The sequence below is a fragment of the Hyperolius riggenbachi genome, chromosome 7 (assembly GCF_040937935.1).
Source record: "Hyperolius riggenbachi isolate aHypRig1 chromosome 7, aHypRig1.pri, whole genome shotgun sequence".
Lineage (NCBI taxonomy): Eukaryota > Metazoa > Chordata > Amphibia > Anura > Hyperoliidae > Hyperolius > Hyperolius riggenbachi.
The window spans coordinates 289,894,678-289,910,008 of NC_090652.1; the positions used below are offsets into that span (position 1 = coordinate 289,894,678).

At 46.2% G+C, this 15,331-nt stretch overlaps 1 protein-coding gene across 1 annotated transcript in view; it reads left to right on the plus strand.

Annotated features, from left to right (window-relative positions):
* LOC137526171 (uncharacterized) overlaps positions 1-15,331 on the plus strand; it is a 131,285-nt gene that overhangs the window by 95,970 nt on the left and 19,984 nt on the right. Inside the window, exons 25-27 of the mRNA XM_068247391.1 lie at positions 6,905-7,616; positions 9,067-9,712; positions 12,599-14,146. Coding sequence (XP_068103492.1) covers positions 6,905-7,616; positions 9,067-9,712; positions 12,599-14,146 — 2,906 coding nt within the window. The remainder of the gene's footprint in view (positions 1-6,904; positions 7,617-9,066; positions 9,713-12,598; positions 14,147-15,331) is intronic.

Here is a 15,331-nt window from a genome sequence, read left to right on the forward strand (position 1 = left end):
TGCTCACATTTTTAAAATTAGGGAGGAGGATAAAGGCAGGGGCGTAACTAGAAATCACTGGGCCCCCCTGCAAAACTTTGTATGGGGCCCCCTCCCCCTGAATAGGGACTGTCTACAAATCTTTGTATGACTCATTATCAGTGGCTGAGCAGATGCAGTCATTAGAACAATTGTGCAGAGAGCAGAAAGTTTTTTCCCCTTGCCCTTAGGCCCCGTTCACACTGCACGCATTTCCAGCCGCGTTTTGAAAACGTGTGCAGGTGGCCGACACGCACGACATCAGACATTGCATAGAGTGCAATGTCTGACGTTCACACTGCATGCGTTCCGGACCTGTGCGGTCCGGGAACGCATGCTGCACGCATTTTTTGCCAAAACGCATGGCTGTCCCATTCACTTCTTAGTGATGGGATCAGCCACGCAACGCATACAAACGCGGATGGCGTGCGTTCGTACACGTTGCGTTCCGCGTGCGTGCCCGTCCGCGTTTGTAATGTGAACGGCGCCTAAGTTGTCAGTCTCTCAGAACGGGGCCCCCTGTGGCTTCTGGGCCCCCTGCGGCTGCATCCCTTGCAGGGTCTATTGTTATGCCCCTGGATAAAGGTTAATGTGATGCTCACTTGACCCTAGGCAAAGCTACCTAAGGTAAGCCCAAAGTGTGTTCATGCTGGACTAACATACCTCTGTGCATTGCCTGTCTCTGTTCATCCTCACCTCCCTAGTCCCTACTCGCTTCTTGAAAAATTACTAAAGTCAAATACTCAGAATAACTTTGGCAGTACTTTTTGGTGCCTTTTCAATTGCAGAGTGCAAAAGTTATTTTAAACAGAAGATGAAAAATGAACTCCTAGGAGAAAACTTAGGAGGAAAAGGGTCATATGCAAATCACGCTTTCTCCTGAGTTTTTTCCTAAGTCATATTTTCAAACTTGGCAATACATTGCATTTTAAATTGCTTTTGAAATTACCAGCAAGCAAGAAATTATTTTGGACAGTACTCTCCTACTTTCGGTACTTTTTCAATTGAAGATTGCTGAAAAGTTATTTTAAACAGAAGAAAAAAATGATCTCCTACAAGAAACCTTAAAGAGAAACTCCAACCTAGAATTGAACTTTATTCCAATCAGTAGCTGATACCCCCTTTTACATGAGAAATATATTGCTTTTCACAAACAGACCATCAGGGGGCGCTGTATTACTGATTTTGTGCTGAAACCCCTCCCACAAGAAGCTCTGAGTACCGCGGTACTTTGGGCAGTTTGTTACAATGTAACAATGTTCACAGACAGGAATTAGCTGTTTCCAGCTGTCTCTAACAGCCAAAACAGCTAGGAGCAGCTACATAACCTGCCCACAGTAAAAATGTCCCCATGTAATAAATGTCAGAATGTAAATCGGGGAGAGGAAAGATTTTACAATGAGCAAACACTGACTAAATCATTTATACATAATTATGGTAAAAAATGAAGCACTTTTTTTACTACATTATTTTCACTGGAGTTCCTCTTTAAGAGAAAAACTGAATTGGATTGGGCCCCCAGGAGTCTATAGGCATACATATGAACTGGCCGCCGGGAGACTTGGGTGCACAATATGGCTTATCCTGCTGCTGCACAAGTTTCCGTTAATTACTATTCCCCCTCTAGGTCCACGTGGATCGTGAGGAATGATGTAATTCGTCTTCCAGCTATCGCTGGAGGCCGAATTGCAGTGTTTTAAAGCGGAATATAACCCTGCATTTCAACTTTGCTCTACAACATTATTTACAACATATTATATGCAACCAGCATTTTTTTTTTACTAGACCAGCATTGGAAGGGTTACACACAGAGCTTTAAAGTTCCGTGGAGAGAAACACAGACGCATCCGAAGTTTAGATAGATACATTTAAGTAAACACAATGTAACAAGTGAGGAATGTGACTCATTCTCTCTCTGTGTCCGGGAGCTCCTGCACAGTGTGTCACATTCCACACTTGTTACATTGTGTTTACTTAAATGTATCTATCTAAACTTCGGCTGCGGCAGCATTTCTCTCCACGGAACTAAAGCTCTGTGTGTAACCCTTCCAATGCTGGTTTAGTAAAAAAAAATGCTGGTTGCATAAAATATGCTGTAAATAATGTTTTAGAGCTAAGTTGAAATGCAGGGTTATATTCCGCTTTAAGAGCAACTTCAGCTCCGACTTCTGACTGCGCCGAAGTTACTGACTGTGCGCCGCTATAGCCGTAAATCTCGCCTAAATCTCCTGTGCTGTTATTACAGCAGGTCTATAGAACTGCTTTTTTTTTCAATTCACTTTTTCTCCTATGGGATATTTTCACATCTTATAAATAAAATGCCTTTTAAGACACCAGCAAGCAAGAAAATAATATAAGAAAATTATATTGACAGCACTTTTTCTCCTACTTTTGGTACTTTTTCAACTGCAAAGTGCTGAAAAACTATTCTAAACAGAAGATGAAAAATTATCTCAGAGGAGAAAACTTTGGAGAAAAAGTGAATAGCATACGGCCCCATGTGAATTGGATCAGGCTCATAGGCCTGTATGCAAAGCACTTTTTCTCCTGAGCTTCCTCCTGTGTGATATCTTCACAACTTGCAATAAATTGACTTTTAAACCACCAGTAAGCAAAAACATACTCAAAATTATTTTGATAGTACTTTATCATCAACTGTTTGGTATGTTTTTAATTGCAAAGTGCTGAAAAAATTATTTTAAATACAAGATGAAAAATGATCTCCTTATCTCCTGAGAAAAAGTCAATTGCATATGGGCCTTTGTCAGTAAAATGCCTTTTGAACCCAGTGGCATAGCAATAGCCATAGCAGCTATAACAGCTGCTATGGGGCGTGGAGCATAGGGAGCCCAGGTGGTACTTAATAGATTCATCATTCACTTTTTTGTGTTCCTCCACCCAGGGTCGTATTTACCATAAGGCACTGTAGGTACGTGCCTACAGGCGCCTGATGATGGAAAGGTGGCTCACTTCCCTCCCCGAGTGTCTCTCTCCCTGCTTACCAATGCAGAGTCCTGAGCAGAGTGTAAATGAGAGGTTACTGTGAGAATCCGCTTAGCTGCCTGCGCAGGCAGGCAGCCTTTTGACCATTGTTTAGGTTTGCATGCTGCAGGACTCTGGAAAGGAGACCTTCTGTCAGTTTTGCAGCTTGTGCTTGCTGAGGAATTTGCATACGTTGTCATGCAAATTGCCTGGCCACATTCATTGGAGGTGTGTAGTATAAGTACTATGTCTTTCCCACAATGCTTGGCTGGTCATAAGGATTCCTTCCTGTGAAACACTCCTGGAGGAGTGTCAGCCTTACTCTCTGTTTGAAGATCAGCTTAGAGTAATTCCTGAAACTGCGCTAGGCAGGTTTCCTTAGTGCAGTTAGGATTGCTTATCTGTTTTGTTTGTCTGTTACGATTGTCCTGTCCCAGCGGTGGTCGACAGGAAATCGTTCTGTGTGTCTGGGTGCTAACCGGAACAGCGGTTGTTACTGGTAGCCCCTTCTGATCTGTTTCCCTGGATCGCACTAGCATCCTGCGCTAGTGCTGTGGATCCTTCTGTTCTGCTACTCAGTACCTGGATCGCACTAGCATCCTGCGCTAGTACTGTGGATCCTTCTGTTCTGTCTTCCTGGATCGCGCTAACCACTTTTGCTAGTGCTGTGGATACTATCGTTCGCTTATTCATGTTTTCGTGTGTCTGTCTTGTCTGCTACGAACGCTTGCTGGAAGCTCGGTGAGGTAACCGTTAAGCAAGCGCTCGCGACCTCTGTTTCATGTTTGTCTGTCGGTGGTTAGTTAGGCGTGCTTGTCTCTATTGTGCTTATCACGTGGAGACCGCGCATAAACGCGTGCACTGTTGCGAATGAGTGCGGTGTTCGCGTTTAGCTAGCGTTTGTTATTTTCCGTATCTCCTCATTGTATGATTTGCTGTGCCTTTGCTATCCTCGTATTCTGTTCTGATCTGCCTTGTGTCACTTCTGGCAATCGCCTTTCTTGCGGTTGCGTTTCTGTTTCGTATCTGCTGTTGTGTGTGCGCTGTCGCGGGGTGGCGACTAGATTGCCGCACACACATACAACCTGTCCCTTTGCTCGTTCTCATTCGCAATCGCTTCTCTTGCGATTGCGTTCTGCGCTTCGTACAATTCCTGTCTGGCATTTGTGGAGGTACAGAGGATTGGTTCCTCTGCACTCCCCAGCGCCATCTGCCGACAGGAATTTCCCTCTACAGGTGCGTAGCACCTTTTGCTGGGTTCCTGCAATTATACGCTTGTGGAGGATTTCCGCCGTATCAGCGCACGCGTTGTGCGCTGATCACGGAGAAAGTTCTACAATCGTTACAGTTACTCACCAAGCTCTCAGCATTCTACGGACGAAATTTCCCTTCAGTCAGGGGCACCTCTAGCTACTTAATACTGAGGTTCCTCCAGCTACCTAATACTTGGAGGCACCTATAGATACCTAATATTGAGGGTACTTCTAGCTATCTAATACTAATGGGCACCTGTAGCTACCTATGACGGGTAAGGGAAGTAAGGGAGAAGTGACAGCTGGGACAGCCAGCACACTTGCAGTGCGGTTCGGCAGGTGTTTGTAGGTTCATGGAGGGTGAAGTCTAAGGTGCCAGGACATCTGTGCCTATAGGCTCCTGTGAGATTAATCCAGGCCTGCCTCCGCCCTCAAACTTTGTCCATGAACTATGTGCAGTGTTGATTGCACGAGAATGTAAATTGCCCATGTAAGAATGTGAGTTCCCCTGGGGGGTACTCACCGCAGTAGGGGGAAGCCTATGGATCCTTTCGAGGCTTCCCCCGTCCGCCTCCGTCCCATGGTGGCAGCAATCGAGCTCCCCGAATGGCGGGCATGTAAATATTTACCTTCCTAGCTCCAGCACCGGCGCAGTAGTGGAATTTGGCCCCGAAATAGGCGGAAATACCCCATCGCGGTCGGGTCTGCTCTACTGCGCAGGTGCAAGTACTGCGCAGTAGAGCGCACCTAACTGAGATCTGCTGTTTCCGAGCGGAGAACTGCAACAGCGCCCCCGCTGGAGCCAGAAAAGGTAAATATTGCACAGCCTGACAAATTGTCGGCTGTGCGTTCCGTTGGCTGCAGCGAGACCGCCGTGGTACACCGGAGGACGGGGGATGCCTCGATAGGATCCAGAGGCTTCCCCCTACCGAGGTGAGTACCCTCAAGGGAATTTTTTTTTAAGTACAGAGTGTCTTTAAAAGTGCATCTGAGGGCCCCATGAAAGTTTTGCTATGGGGCCCCATGATCTCTAGCTATGCCACTGCTTAAAGGACAGCTGAAGTGAGAGGGATATGGAGGCTGCCATATTTATTTCCTTTTAAACAATACGGCCTGGTGCACACCAGAGGAGTTTTTCTGTGCGTTTTGAGTTTTTAAATCTGCTGCTAATGTTATCCTATGTGTCTGTGCACACTGGAGCAATGAGGTTTTGTAAAAAAAACAACATAGCATTACATTGGGAAGAGCTTTTAGAGGTTTCAAAAGCTCTTCCCAATGTAATGCTATGAGGTTTTTTACAAAACCTCATTGCTCCAGTGTGCACAGACACATAGGATAACATTAGCAGCAGATTTAAAAACTCAAAACGCACAGAAAAACTCCTCTGGTGTGCACCAGGCCTACCAGTTGCATGGCTACTGTGCTGATCCTCTGCCATAGTCAGCTATCAGCTATCGTGCTGATACTTTTAGCCATAGACCCTGAACAAGCATGCAGCTGAGCAGGTGTTTCTGACATTATGGTCAGATCTAAGAAGTTTAGCTGCATGCTTGTCTCTGGTGTGATTCAGACACTACTGCAGTCAATAGATCACTAGCAGGGCCGGGCCGACACATAGGCTGGGCAGGCACAGGCCTCTGAGCGCAGGTCATTGAAGTCACGTGGTGGGCGCAGGATTGGCTTCTTCCCCCTCCTAGCTGTCTGCCTGCCCCGTGCTATGTCAGCCTATATGCCTCCCGTTTCTCTGCTGCCAGTGTGCTGCAGGCGGCGTGAATTGTCTCTACTTCTCCCTCCAGCCTCAGTCTCCCAGTAGTTGCAGGCTGGTTGCTATAGTGATGATGCCTCTGGCGCCGCTCTCTCTCTCTCTCCAGCGGGGCGTGTATACACAGCGAGAGAGCCAGCGCAGCGTGCATCTCACGTAAGTAGCCTGTGCTGTTCGTAGCTCTGCTTGTGGCGTGCTTGAATCCCGCCCCTTCTCCTGACACCGTGATGTTGTTGCTATGGTGATGATGCTTCCGCTCTCTCTCCCTTCAGCCCTGTGTTTTTATGCAAAGAGAGAGAGCCAGCACAGTGTGCATCACACCTCACGTAGCCTATACTGCGGCTGGTAGCTCCCGCCCCCCCCATTCCTGACACTGGCTGTCTGGTGGTGACTGGGTCACTGCGTGAGTCAGTCCGGACCCCTTCTAAACGTCCCTCTCAGCGTCTGCCTGCTGGTGGTGAGGTGGATATGTAGTAGTATATGTGCATAATTTATAGTTTCATTTAAATGTGTGTGTGTGGGGGGGGGGGGGGGGAACACTCGTTCAGCCGAGCCTCTATTGGTAGTGGACCTTGTCCCGGCCCTGATCACTAGGGCTTCCAGGCAACTAATATTGTCTAAAAGAAAGGAAATAAATACGGCAGCCTCCATAGTCCTCTCACTTCACATAGTTCTCCAACTCACCTTTAAACCCCCAGCAAGCAAGAAAATACAATCATTTTGATTTTTCTTTTTTGCCTACTTTTTGCTACTTTTTCAAATACAGAGAGCTTAAAAAGTTTTATAAAGAGAAGATGAACAATTATCTCCTTGGAAAAACTCAGGAGAAAAAGTTAAATGCTTATGGGCCACAAGTCTTCTTCAAGTTGTAAAATAAACAATATTGTATGCTTGGTGGTGGAAAACATATCATGAATTCTCGTTGTTGTAGGACAATAGAGCATCCAGGGAAGTCCTTGCGGTCATCCTTAACAACAGTGTGGGAGAAGTTCTCCAACCAGTCTCCAGATGAGCGTGATGAGTTTGTGCCTGGAACCTTTCCAGATGACTTCCTCTGGGGTTCTTCTTCTGCAGCCTTCAAAGTGGAAGGAGGTTGGGCTGAGGGGGGAAGGGGGCAGTCCATATGGGATGTTTTTGCACACAATGCTCAAGCCAAAGACAATTCCACAGGCAACGTGGCTTGTGATAGTTATAATAAGATCGACTATGATGCATTTTTCCTGAAGGGTCTACAGGCCAACGTCTACCAGTTCTCCATCTCCTGGTCCCGCATCTTCCCAACAGGACTGAAGTCCACAGTCAGTTCGGCAGGGGTGAAATACTACAATAAACTGATTAACAGGCTACTGGAAGAAAATATCACACCAATGGTCACGTTGTACCACTGGGATCTTCCTCAGGCCCTGCAGGACACAGATGGCTGGCAGAACGAGGCTATCATCAACGCCTTTGCTGATTATGCAGATTTCTGCTTCAGCAACTTCGGAGACCGGGTGAAGCACTGGATAACCTTCCATGAGCCTTGGGTGGTCAGCTATGCTGGTTACGGGACTGGAGAACATGCGCCTGGGATTACCGATCCAGGAAACGCTTCATTTAAGGTACGCGTGGAAGTGAACCCTTTGTCTATCACAAACAAAAGTCTATTACATATGTGAACTTTTAGTTTCAGCTTAAAGGAACACTATCAAATCAAGTGTTCTAAAATGACAATGTACAAATAACGTCTAAGTAGCTGTGTAAACATTTTCTTAAGGTATGCATCTCTGCAGTCTGACATGCTAAGAACAGTGTAATATTGAAACAGAGTTATATGAAAAGCCTGTCAGGTGTCAGGTTTCACACACACAATGTTTATGTTGCACATAAGATACGTTTCCTCTGCTCTCTGTAGAGAGCTCAGTCAGAGACAGGCAGAGCTTTCTCTCACACACACAGAGTTAACAGATGAAGTGTGAGGGAATTCCCCCTCGCCTCATGGCTCAGTCTGCCGTCAGATTTGCAGTCAGAAAACTGTGAAAGGAATTTTCTCAAATAGATCATCAGGGACATCCGTATGGCTGGTATTGTGATCAAACCACTCCCACAGTGTGATGTCATGACCATGGCCCCGACAGTATTCTGTCTGTGATCCTCAGTGCATTGGCCTTCTTTTACAAAGTGCTGGTGGGTAATGGCATTTCGGGTGGTGAAATACTGCATGCGGTGTTTTAGATTTTTTTTTTTTGTAAATACACAATTTGTTCAGTAACAGTGTGGTGCAGTCCCAGAGGGCAGGAGGGTGAATGAAAGAGATGATGAGAACACACATGTGGAGGGGGCAGGAAAGACCAGCGGGGAGGACACAGGAGACGGGGATGGGAGAGAGAAAAACACCTGCCCAGCAGTATATCGGACCCTATAGAATATTGGGGAACATATATACATAAGGCATTCAAGACAGTGTATGATCATGACATCCAGCAATACTAGTACAAATACATACATGGTTAATGTGCGGTTTAAAACATCACTAAAATTGATATAGGCTCATATGGTAAATTACAGCAAAATAAGAAACAATAGGCTCATTTCACAAAAGGTAAAATTCATAAAAGCTTTGGGCGTGCTTACTAGGGTGCTAAGCATTTAGCACGCCCAAAGCTTTTATTGATCACGCGCAAAGTTTAGCGCTCCACAGTGCGTCCAAAACGTCGCACTGGGAGCGCCCGAAACGTCACACCATACATTTCGGGCACACCCGGTGCAACATTTTAGGAGCACCCGGTGCAACGTTTCGTGTGCACCGTGCAGCGCTAAACTTTGCACGCGCTAACTTTGCGCGTCCTAAAGGGCTTTAGGCGTGCTAAGGGGCTTTTAGGAGTGCTAACTAAGTTAGCACCCTTTTGTAAATCAAGCCCAATAGGAGATAGTCTCTGACCTTGCGAGCTTACAATTTAGAAGCTATTTTTATGAGTGGTTTGAAAGAGAAGTGATATTATGTGGTGACCTTATGTTAAAGGATGCAGTACTGTGACACCAAGCATGCTTATATATATATATTTTATATAGGTGACCCACAACATTGTGAAGGCTCATGCTAAGGCCTGGCATGTCTACAATGATAAGTACAGAGCCCAGCAGAATGGTAAAGTTGGTATTTCTCTGAATTCAGACTGGGCAGAGCCAATGAGCCCCTCTGACCCAGATAGTGTGAGTGCTGCAGAGCGGTATGTCCAGTTCATGCTAGGATGGTTTGCTCATCCTATTCTCATCAATGGAGACTACCCTGATATTGTCAAGGCTCAGGTCCAGAAGATGAATTTCCAGTGTTCCATTACAGTGCAACCATTACCCACCTTCACTGAAGCAGAAAAGATCAATATCAAAGGCACTGCAGATTTCCTGGGCATCTCCCACTACACGTCACGGTTGGTTGATGCCTCCAGTACCTCTAATTGTGTAGTTGACTATCACGATATTGGTGGGTTTACAACATTTGTAGATCCTTCATGGCCAACTACAGCCTCTCCTTGGATCTCAGTGGTACCATGGGGTCTCCGGAGGCTTCTGAACTTCATCAAGGAGGAATACGGAAAGGATGGCCTGCCAATATACATAACTGGCAATGGGATGCCAACATCCATGACAGAAGATGTGTTTAATGATGCAAGCCGGGTGGAATACCTGACTACCTACATGAACGAAGCTCTGAAAGGTAACGAACCTCAACCAAGGTTTATAACTAATAGATCAGCTTCTTTAGGATTTGTCCTATCAAGTAAATTATTATGTATCAACCTCAGCTATAGTAATTGTAGTAATATGCACAGCACTACAGTGGCGTATCTGGGTAATGTAGCACTTATAGCAAACACTGAAATTGCCCCCTCCCCCCTCACAGCATAAGTCACTAGAGTCAACCACCAGTATAAGTACCTAGAGGTAGTACCCTAGTATAAGTAGCTAGAGGCAGTCCACCCAGTAAAGGTAGCCTTCCAGTTTTGGTTGTCCTCTAAGTATGGTTAGTTAGAGCAGTCTCAAAAGCATAAACAGCCGCTTTTGGCATAGGGATTGAGAGGTGTCCCTCCCCCCATCATACGTATCCACCCAGTATAGGTAATGAAAGGTGTCCCTAAGTATAAGCAGCCCCCCCCCCCGTATAGGTGTTGGGAGGTGTCCCCTCACCATCGGTAGAAAGAAGTAGCCCCCAGTACAAGTATCCCCTCCCTTCCCCCAGTATAGGTAGTGACAGGTGTCCATCCAATATAACTACCCCCCCCCCCAGTATAGGTAGTGAGAGATGTCTCCTAGTATAAGTAGCCCTCCCCCCCAATATAGGTAGAGAGAGGTTTCCCCCAGTAAAGTTAATGAGAGGTGTCCCCAGTATAAATACCACCCCCCCCCCCATATCCCAAGTATAGGTAGTGAGAGGCTTCCCCCAATATTGCGTTGCAGCATGAGGAAGGAGGGGGCATGCATGGCGCCCATGGCACTATGGCGCCCATGACACGAGCCATGCTTGCACCTCTCTAAATATGCCACTGCAGCACTATTTGCATCAAGATCTCACATAGTATCTCTTTCTTCCAAGTTGTCTTAACCTCTTGCCGACTGCTCCACGCCCATTGGCGTGAGCAGTGCGGCAGCCCCAGGACCGCTCCACGCCCATTGGCGTGAACGGTCTTCTATGGGGTTAGCAGGAGATCGCGCGCACGCTGCGTGCGCATCTCCTGCTCAGGGGCGAAGCTCTGCCCCGCCTTCAGTCTCCGTGCAGCGATCGCCGCTCGGGAGACTATTAGACGGAGGTTTCGCCGTCTAACTACTTTGTACAGCTCTGCGATCTGCAGCAGCGCTGTACTAGGGACAGCCGTGTGACACGGCTGTCCCCCTGGGGGACAAGAGAGCGATCAGCTCTCATAGGCAGACGCTTATGACAGCCGATCACATGATTGGCCGGCAGGGGAGAGGGAGGGAGGGTAAAGTGAAAGAAAAAAAAGATAGTAAAATTTATTTAAAAATAAAAAACATAAATATTTATTTTTAAAAAAATAAACAATGTGGGGGTGATCAGACCCCACCAACAGAGAGCTCTGTTGGTGGGGGGAAAAGGAGGGGGGAATCACTTGTGAGCTGAGTTGTGCGGTCCTGCAGCTTTGCCTTAAAGCTGCCGTGGCCCAATTAAGTAAAAATGACCTGGTCACTAGGGGGGTTAACACCGCAGTCCTCAAGTGGTTAAACCATGAACACATTTTTAAATTCTGCCCCCCAAAAGGATTTTTAGAGATCAGTTATGGAACATGCATTGTACAGACACAGGGGCGTAACATTAGACCCTGCAAGGGATGCAGCCGCATTAGGGCCCAGAAGCTGCATTGGGCCCGGTAGGGGGAGAAGTCTCTCTTCCCTGTCCTAAGCGACTGACAACTAAGGGTATGGAGAGAAAAAACTTTCTGCTCTCTGCACAATTGTTCTAATGACTGCATCTGCTCAGCCACTGATAAGGAATCATACAAAGTTTTGCAGAGAAAGATTTGTAGACAGTCCCTATTCAGTGTTCAGCAGGGTCTTGTGTACAGCACTGCTCTACCCCAGCCTCTTTTCCTCTCCCCAAGTGCTGTGTATTATAGTGCTGCTGGAGAAGTCTGCTGCTCCATCTGAGATGGACAGAGTGTGTAATAAGCTGAGTCTGGGAGCACACTCGTCTTTCAGTTTTCTGTGTGAGTTTCCTGCACACCACCTGTGTCTGTATGTGTGAAAACATGAACATTTTATCACAGAAGCTAATGTAATTGATAGAGAAAATGCATGCAGTGCTTCATTGCTGTCCGTTTTTATCTGCATGAGGAAAACACATTTAAGTGTTCAGTAGCTAATTGAATAACATTGGTTTTTAGTTTACTTGTGCATAAAGCGAGGGGGGGCGATGGGGGGAGGGGGCCCCGTCCAAAGTTTTGCAGGGGGGCCCAGTGATTTCTAGTTACGCCCCTGTATAGACACACTGCTTTATGGAGAGGAGGGGGGAGGAAGAAAGAGTGAGCACTGATCCACTGCGGGAACTTCAAAGGAAGTTTCACAGAAACAATAGCAGTTGGGATAAAGCCCCACTGGCAGATATGGTCGGATGGATTGAGGATCGCCGCCAACGAACATTGGTTTCCCCGATCTATCTGTCTGGACAGATCTGCAATTGTCGTTTTTAGGCTTTCCCAGCTCTGCACCTTGGCTACCCAGACACTGCTTTATTGGATCTGAGGAAGCGGACTGTGCTCCGCAAAACGTGTTATCGTTTTTGTGCCTGTTTATTAAAATGTATTTTTAATATTGCCGTTGCCCCTTCTTAGTGGTAAGCCATTTTACATTTATTACATCCATTTTTTTTGGGAAGCCTTCTCCCTCCCAGTAATATTGAAGTCTAGTTAACCACTATATTTCTTTCCTTGGAGTGTGATGAAAATGTATTTTGTAAATAAAGGTGAAAAATAGAAAGTTTCAGAAAATACATAATCTAACAAGTGTGTGTTTGCAAAAAATGTACAGTATTCTCTTCTCTGAGAGGGACTATATTCTAAAACGTTAAGTTTCTGAATTTTTTAACCTTCAGCCATCAAGACTGATGATGTGCACGTAAGCTCATACATAGTTCGTTCCCTCTTGGATGGCTTTGAAGGTCCCGAGGGCTACAGCCAGAGGTTTGGTCTTCACTACGTGGAATTTGGCGATGGGAACAGACAACGTACACCCAAGAAATCTGCCTACTTCTTCTCAACGATAATTGAGAATAATGGCTTTATAAAATCTAATTCAATTAAACCTCCAAATTCAACATGGCTGCCCATGAAAACATTAACAGTCCTTCCAGCTTCAGATGTCCCATCAAAGGCTAAAGTTGTATGGGAGAAATTTTCAGGGCAAACAAGTTTCGAAAGAGACATGTATCATTACACAACCTTTCCAGATAATTTCAAATGGGGTGTCTCAACTTCTGCCTATCAAGTGGAAGGAGGATGGGATGCAGATGGAAAAGGTCCAAGTATCTGGGATACATACACCCAAGAACTAGGAAATATTCCATCAGATGCCAATGGGAACATAGCCTGTGACAGCTATCACCAGCTGGATGCTGACCTTTACATGCTGAAGTCACTAGGAGTGAACAGTTACCGTTTCTCCATCTCCTGGTCCAGAATCTTCCCAACGGGACGAGGGACACACAATGAAAAAGGAGTTGAGTATTATAATAACCTCATTGATGGTCTCTTAGCAAATAATATCTCTCCGATGGTTACTCTCTATCACTTTGATCTTCCTCAAGCTCTCCAGGGTATAGGAGGTTGGGAAAGTGACGCAGTACTTGATGCTTTCCATGACTATGCAGACTTTTGTTTTAAGAACTTTGGAGATCGTGTCAAGTTCTGGATGACCTTCAATCAGCCACACAGTATTGTGACAGCGGGCTATGGTCTTGGTGTGATTCCACCTTCAGTATCTGAGCCGGGAACTGCTCCTTATAAAGTGGCTCATAACTTGTTGAAGGCCCATGCCAGGGTTTACCATACCTATGATGACAGGTATCGAGCAAGCCAGGGAGGAGTGATCTCAATAAGTCTCAACACAGAATGGGTAGAACCTAAAGATTATACTAGCCTAAGAGACATTGAAGCTGCTGATCGGTATCTACAGCATACGCTGGGGTGGTTTGCTCACCCTATCTTCAAAAACGGGGATTACCCCGAAGCCATGAAGAGGCAAGTGGCCCATAAGAGTTCTCTGCAGGGTCTTTCATCATCCAGACTTCCTGTCTTTACAGATGAAGAGAAAGCCTACATCCAGGGCACAGCTGATGTTTTCTCCATTAACATCTACACCACCAAAATAGTTCAACACAAAACACTTAAACTGAGCCCTCCATCTTTTGAAACTGATCTTGATATCACAGAAGAGGTTCCTTTAGGGTGGCCATCAACAGCCCTTTCTGTGCATAAGGCAGTAGCCTGGGGGATGAGGAGGCTGCTCAACTGGGTCAAAGAAGAGTATGGAGATGTCCCCATATACGTCACAGAAAATGGTGTGGCCACAGACAGTGACCCAGATGTTGATGACACAAACCGATTTCTATATTATAAGACCTACATTGACGAGGCCTTAAAAGGTTAGTCTTAATAAATGTGGTATTTTATTATTTATAAAGTGGCTTCTTTGGTCAGTTACTTTTGTTAAATTATTACTCATTACCGGTAATACATTGCTTGTCATAAGCCTTTATACCAAATAATGATGTACAAATTAGTCAATGATGTCAAAAGGATGATCCAGCCAATGAAAACACAACTTCTGTTTTTGCATTATCACAGTACCCGTAATCTTTGGCAGCGTCCTTCAATGGCTGGGTCATCTACAATGTGTTACTGGTAATTGTGTGCAGTTCTTCAAACAGTGACCCAAAGTAACAGAAGGCTGATTACATGCACTCAGGGCCAGATTTAAGCCAAGGCCACATAGGCCATGGCCTAGGGCACCACAGGATCAAGGGCGGGTGAACAGAAGGCTACAGTAGGGGGAAGGGTCACCCTACTACCTATACTGGAGGGAGAAGGGTCATCAGGCTATCTATATGGAAAGGGGAAGAGTCATCTGGCTTCTTATATTAGAGGGATGGGTCGTCAGGATACCTATACTGGAGGGAAGGGGTGGGGTCATCAGGCTATCTAAACTGGAGGGGGGGGGGATCAGTTGGCTACCTACACTGGAGGGAAGGGTTAACGGGCTACCTAAACTGGAGGGAGGGGGAAAGGTCATCTGGCTACCTATACTGGGAGGGGGGTTGTTATCTGGCTATCCATACTGAAGGGGGACAGCTGCTGACAGTGGCCTTGGGCGGTAAAGAGTATACGAATCCTGGTCCTGCATGCACTGAAGGACAGTTTAGAGCCTTCCTGTTCCTGTCTGTGTCCCCTTGTTCCACTGTCCGGCCCCCCTTCACATCTCCCACCAGCGGTCTCTATGGGTGTTCTCTGAGTCCACGCTCGCGCAGTACTGAGCCGTTTGTCTTTGGAAGTACTCGGAGACCCAGATACTTCCTTGGCCTTCTGAGGAGACCTGAAGGCCTCTTGACAGTAAAGTCAAAGGCTGGAATGAGGGCCTGGTGGTGGAACGAGGGGACACAGAGAAGAACGGAAAGTCTCTAAGGGATCCAGAGCCTTCCCTCCAGTCCTCTTAGGTGAGTATCTAACTAAAAAGATTACAGTTGTCTTTTAAAGGATGCCTAAAGTGATAGGAATATGAAGGCTGCCATATTTATTACCTTTTAGACGATGCAAATTGGCTGGCTGTCCTG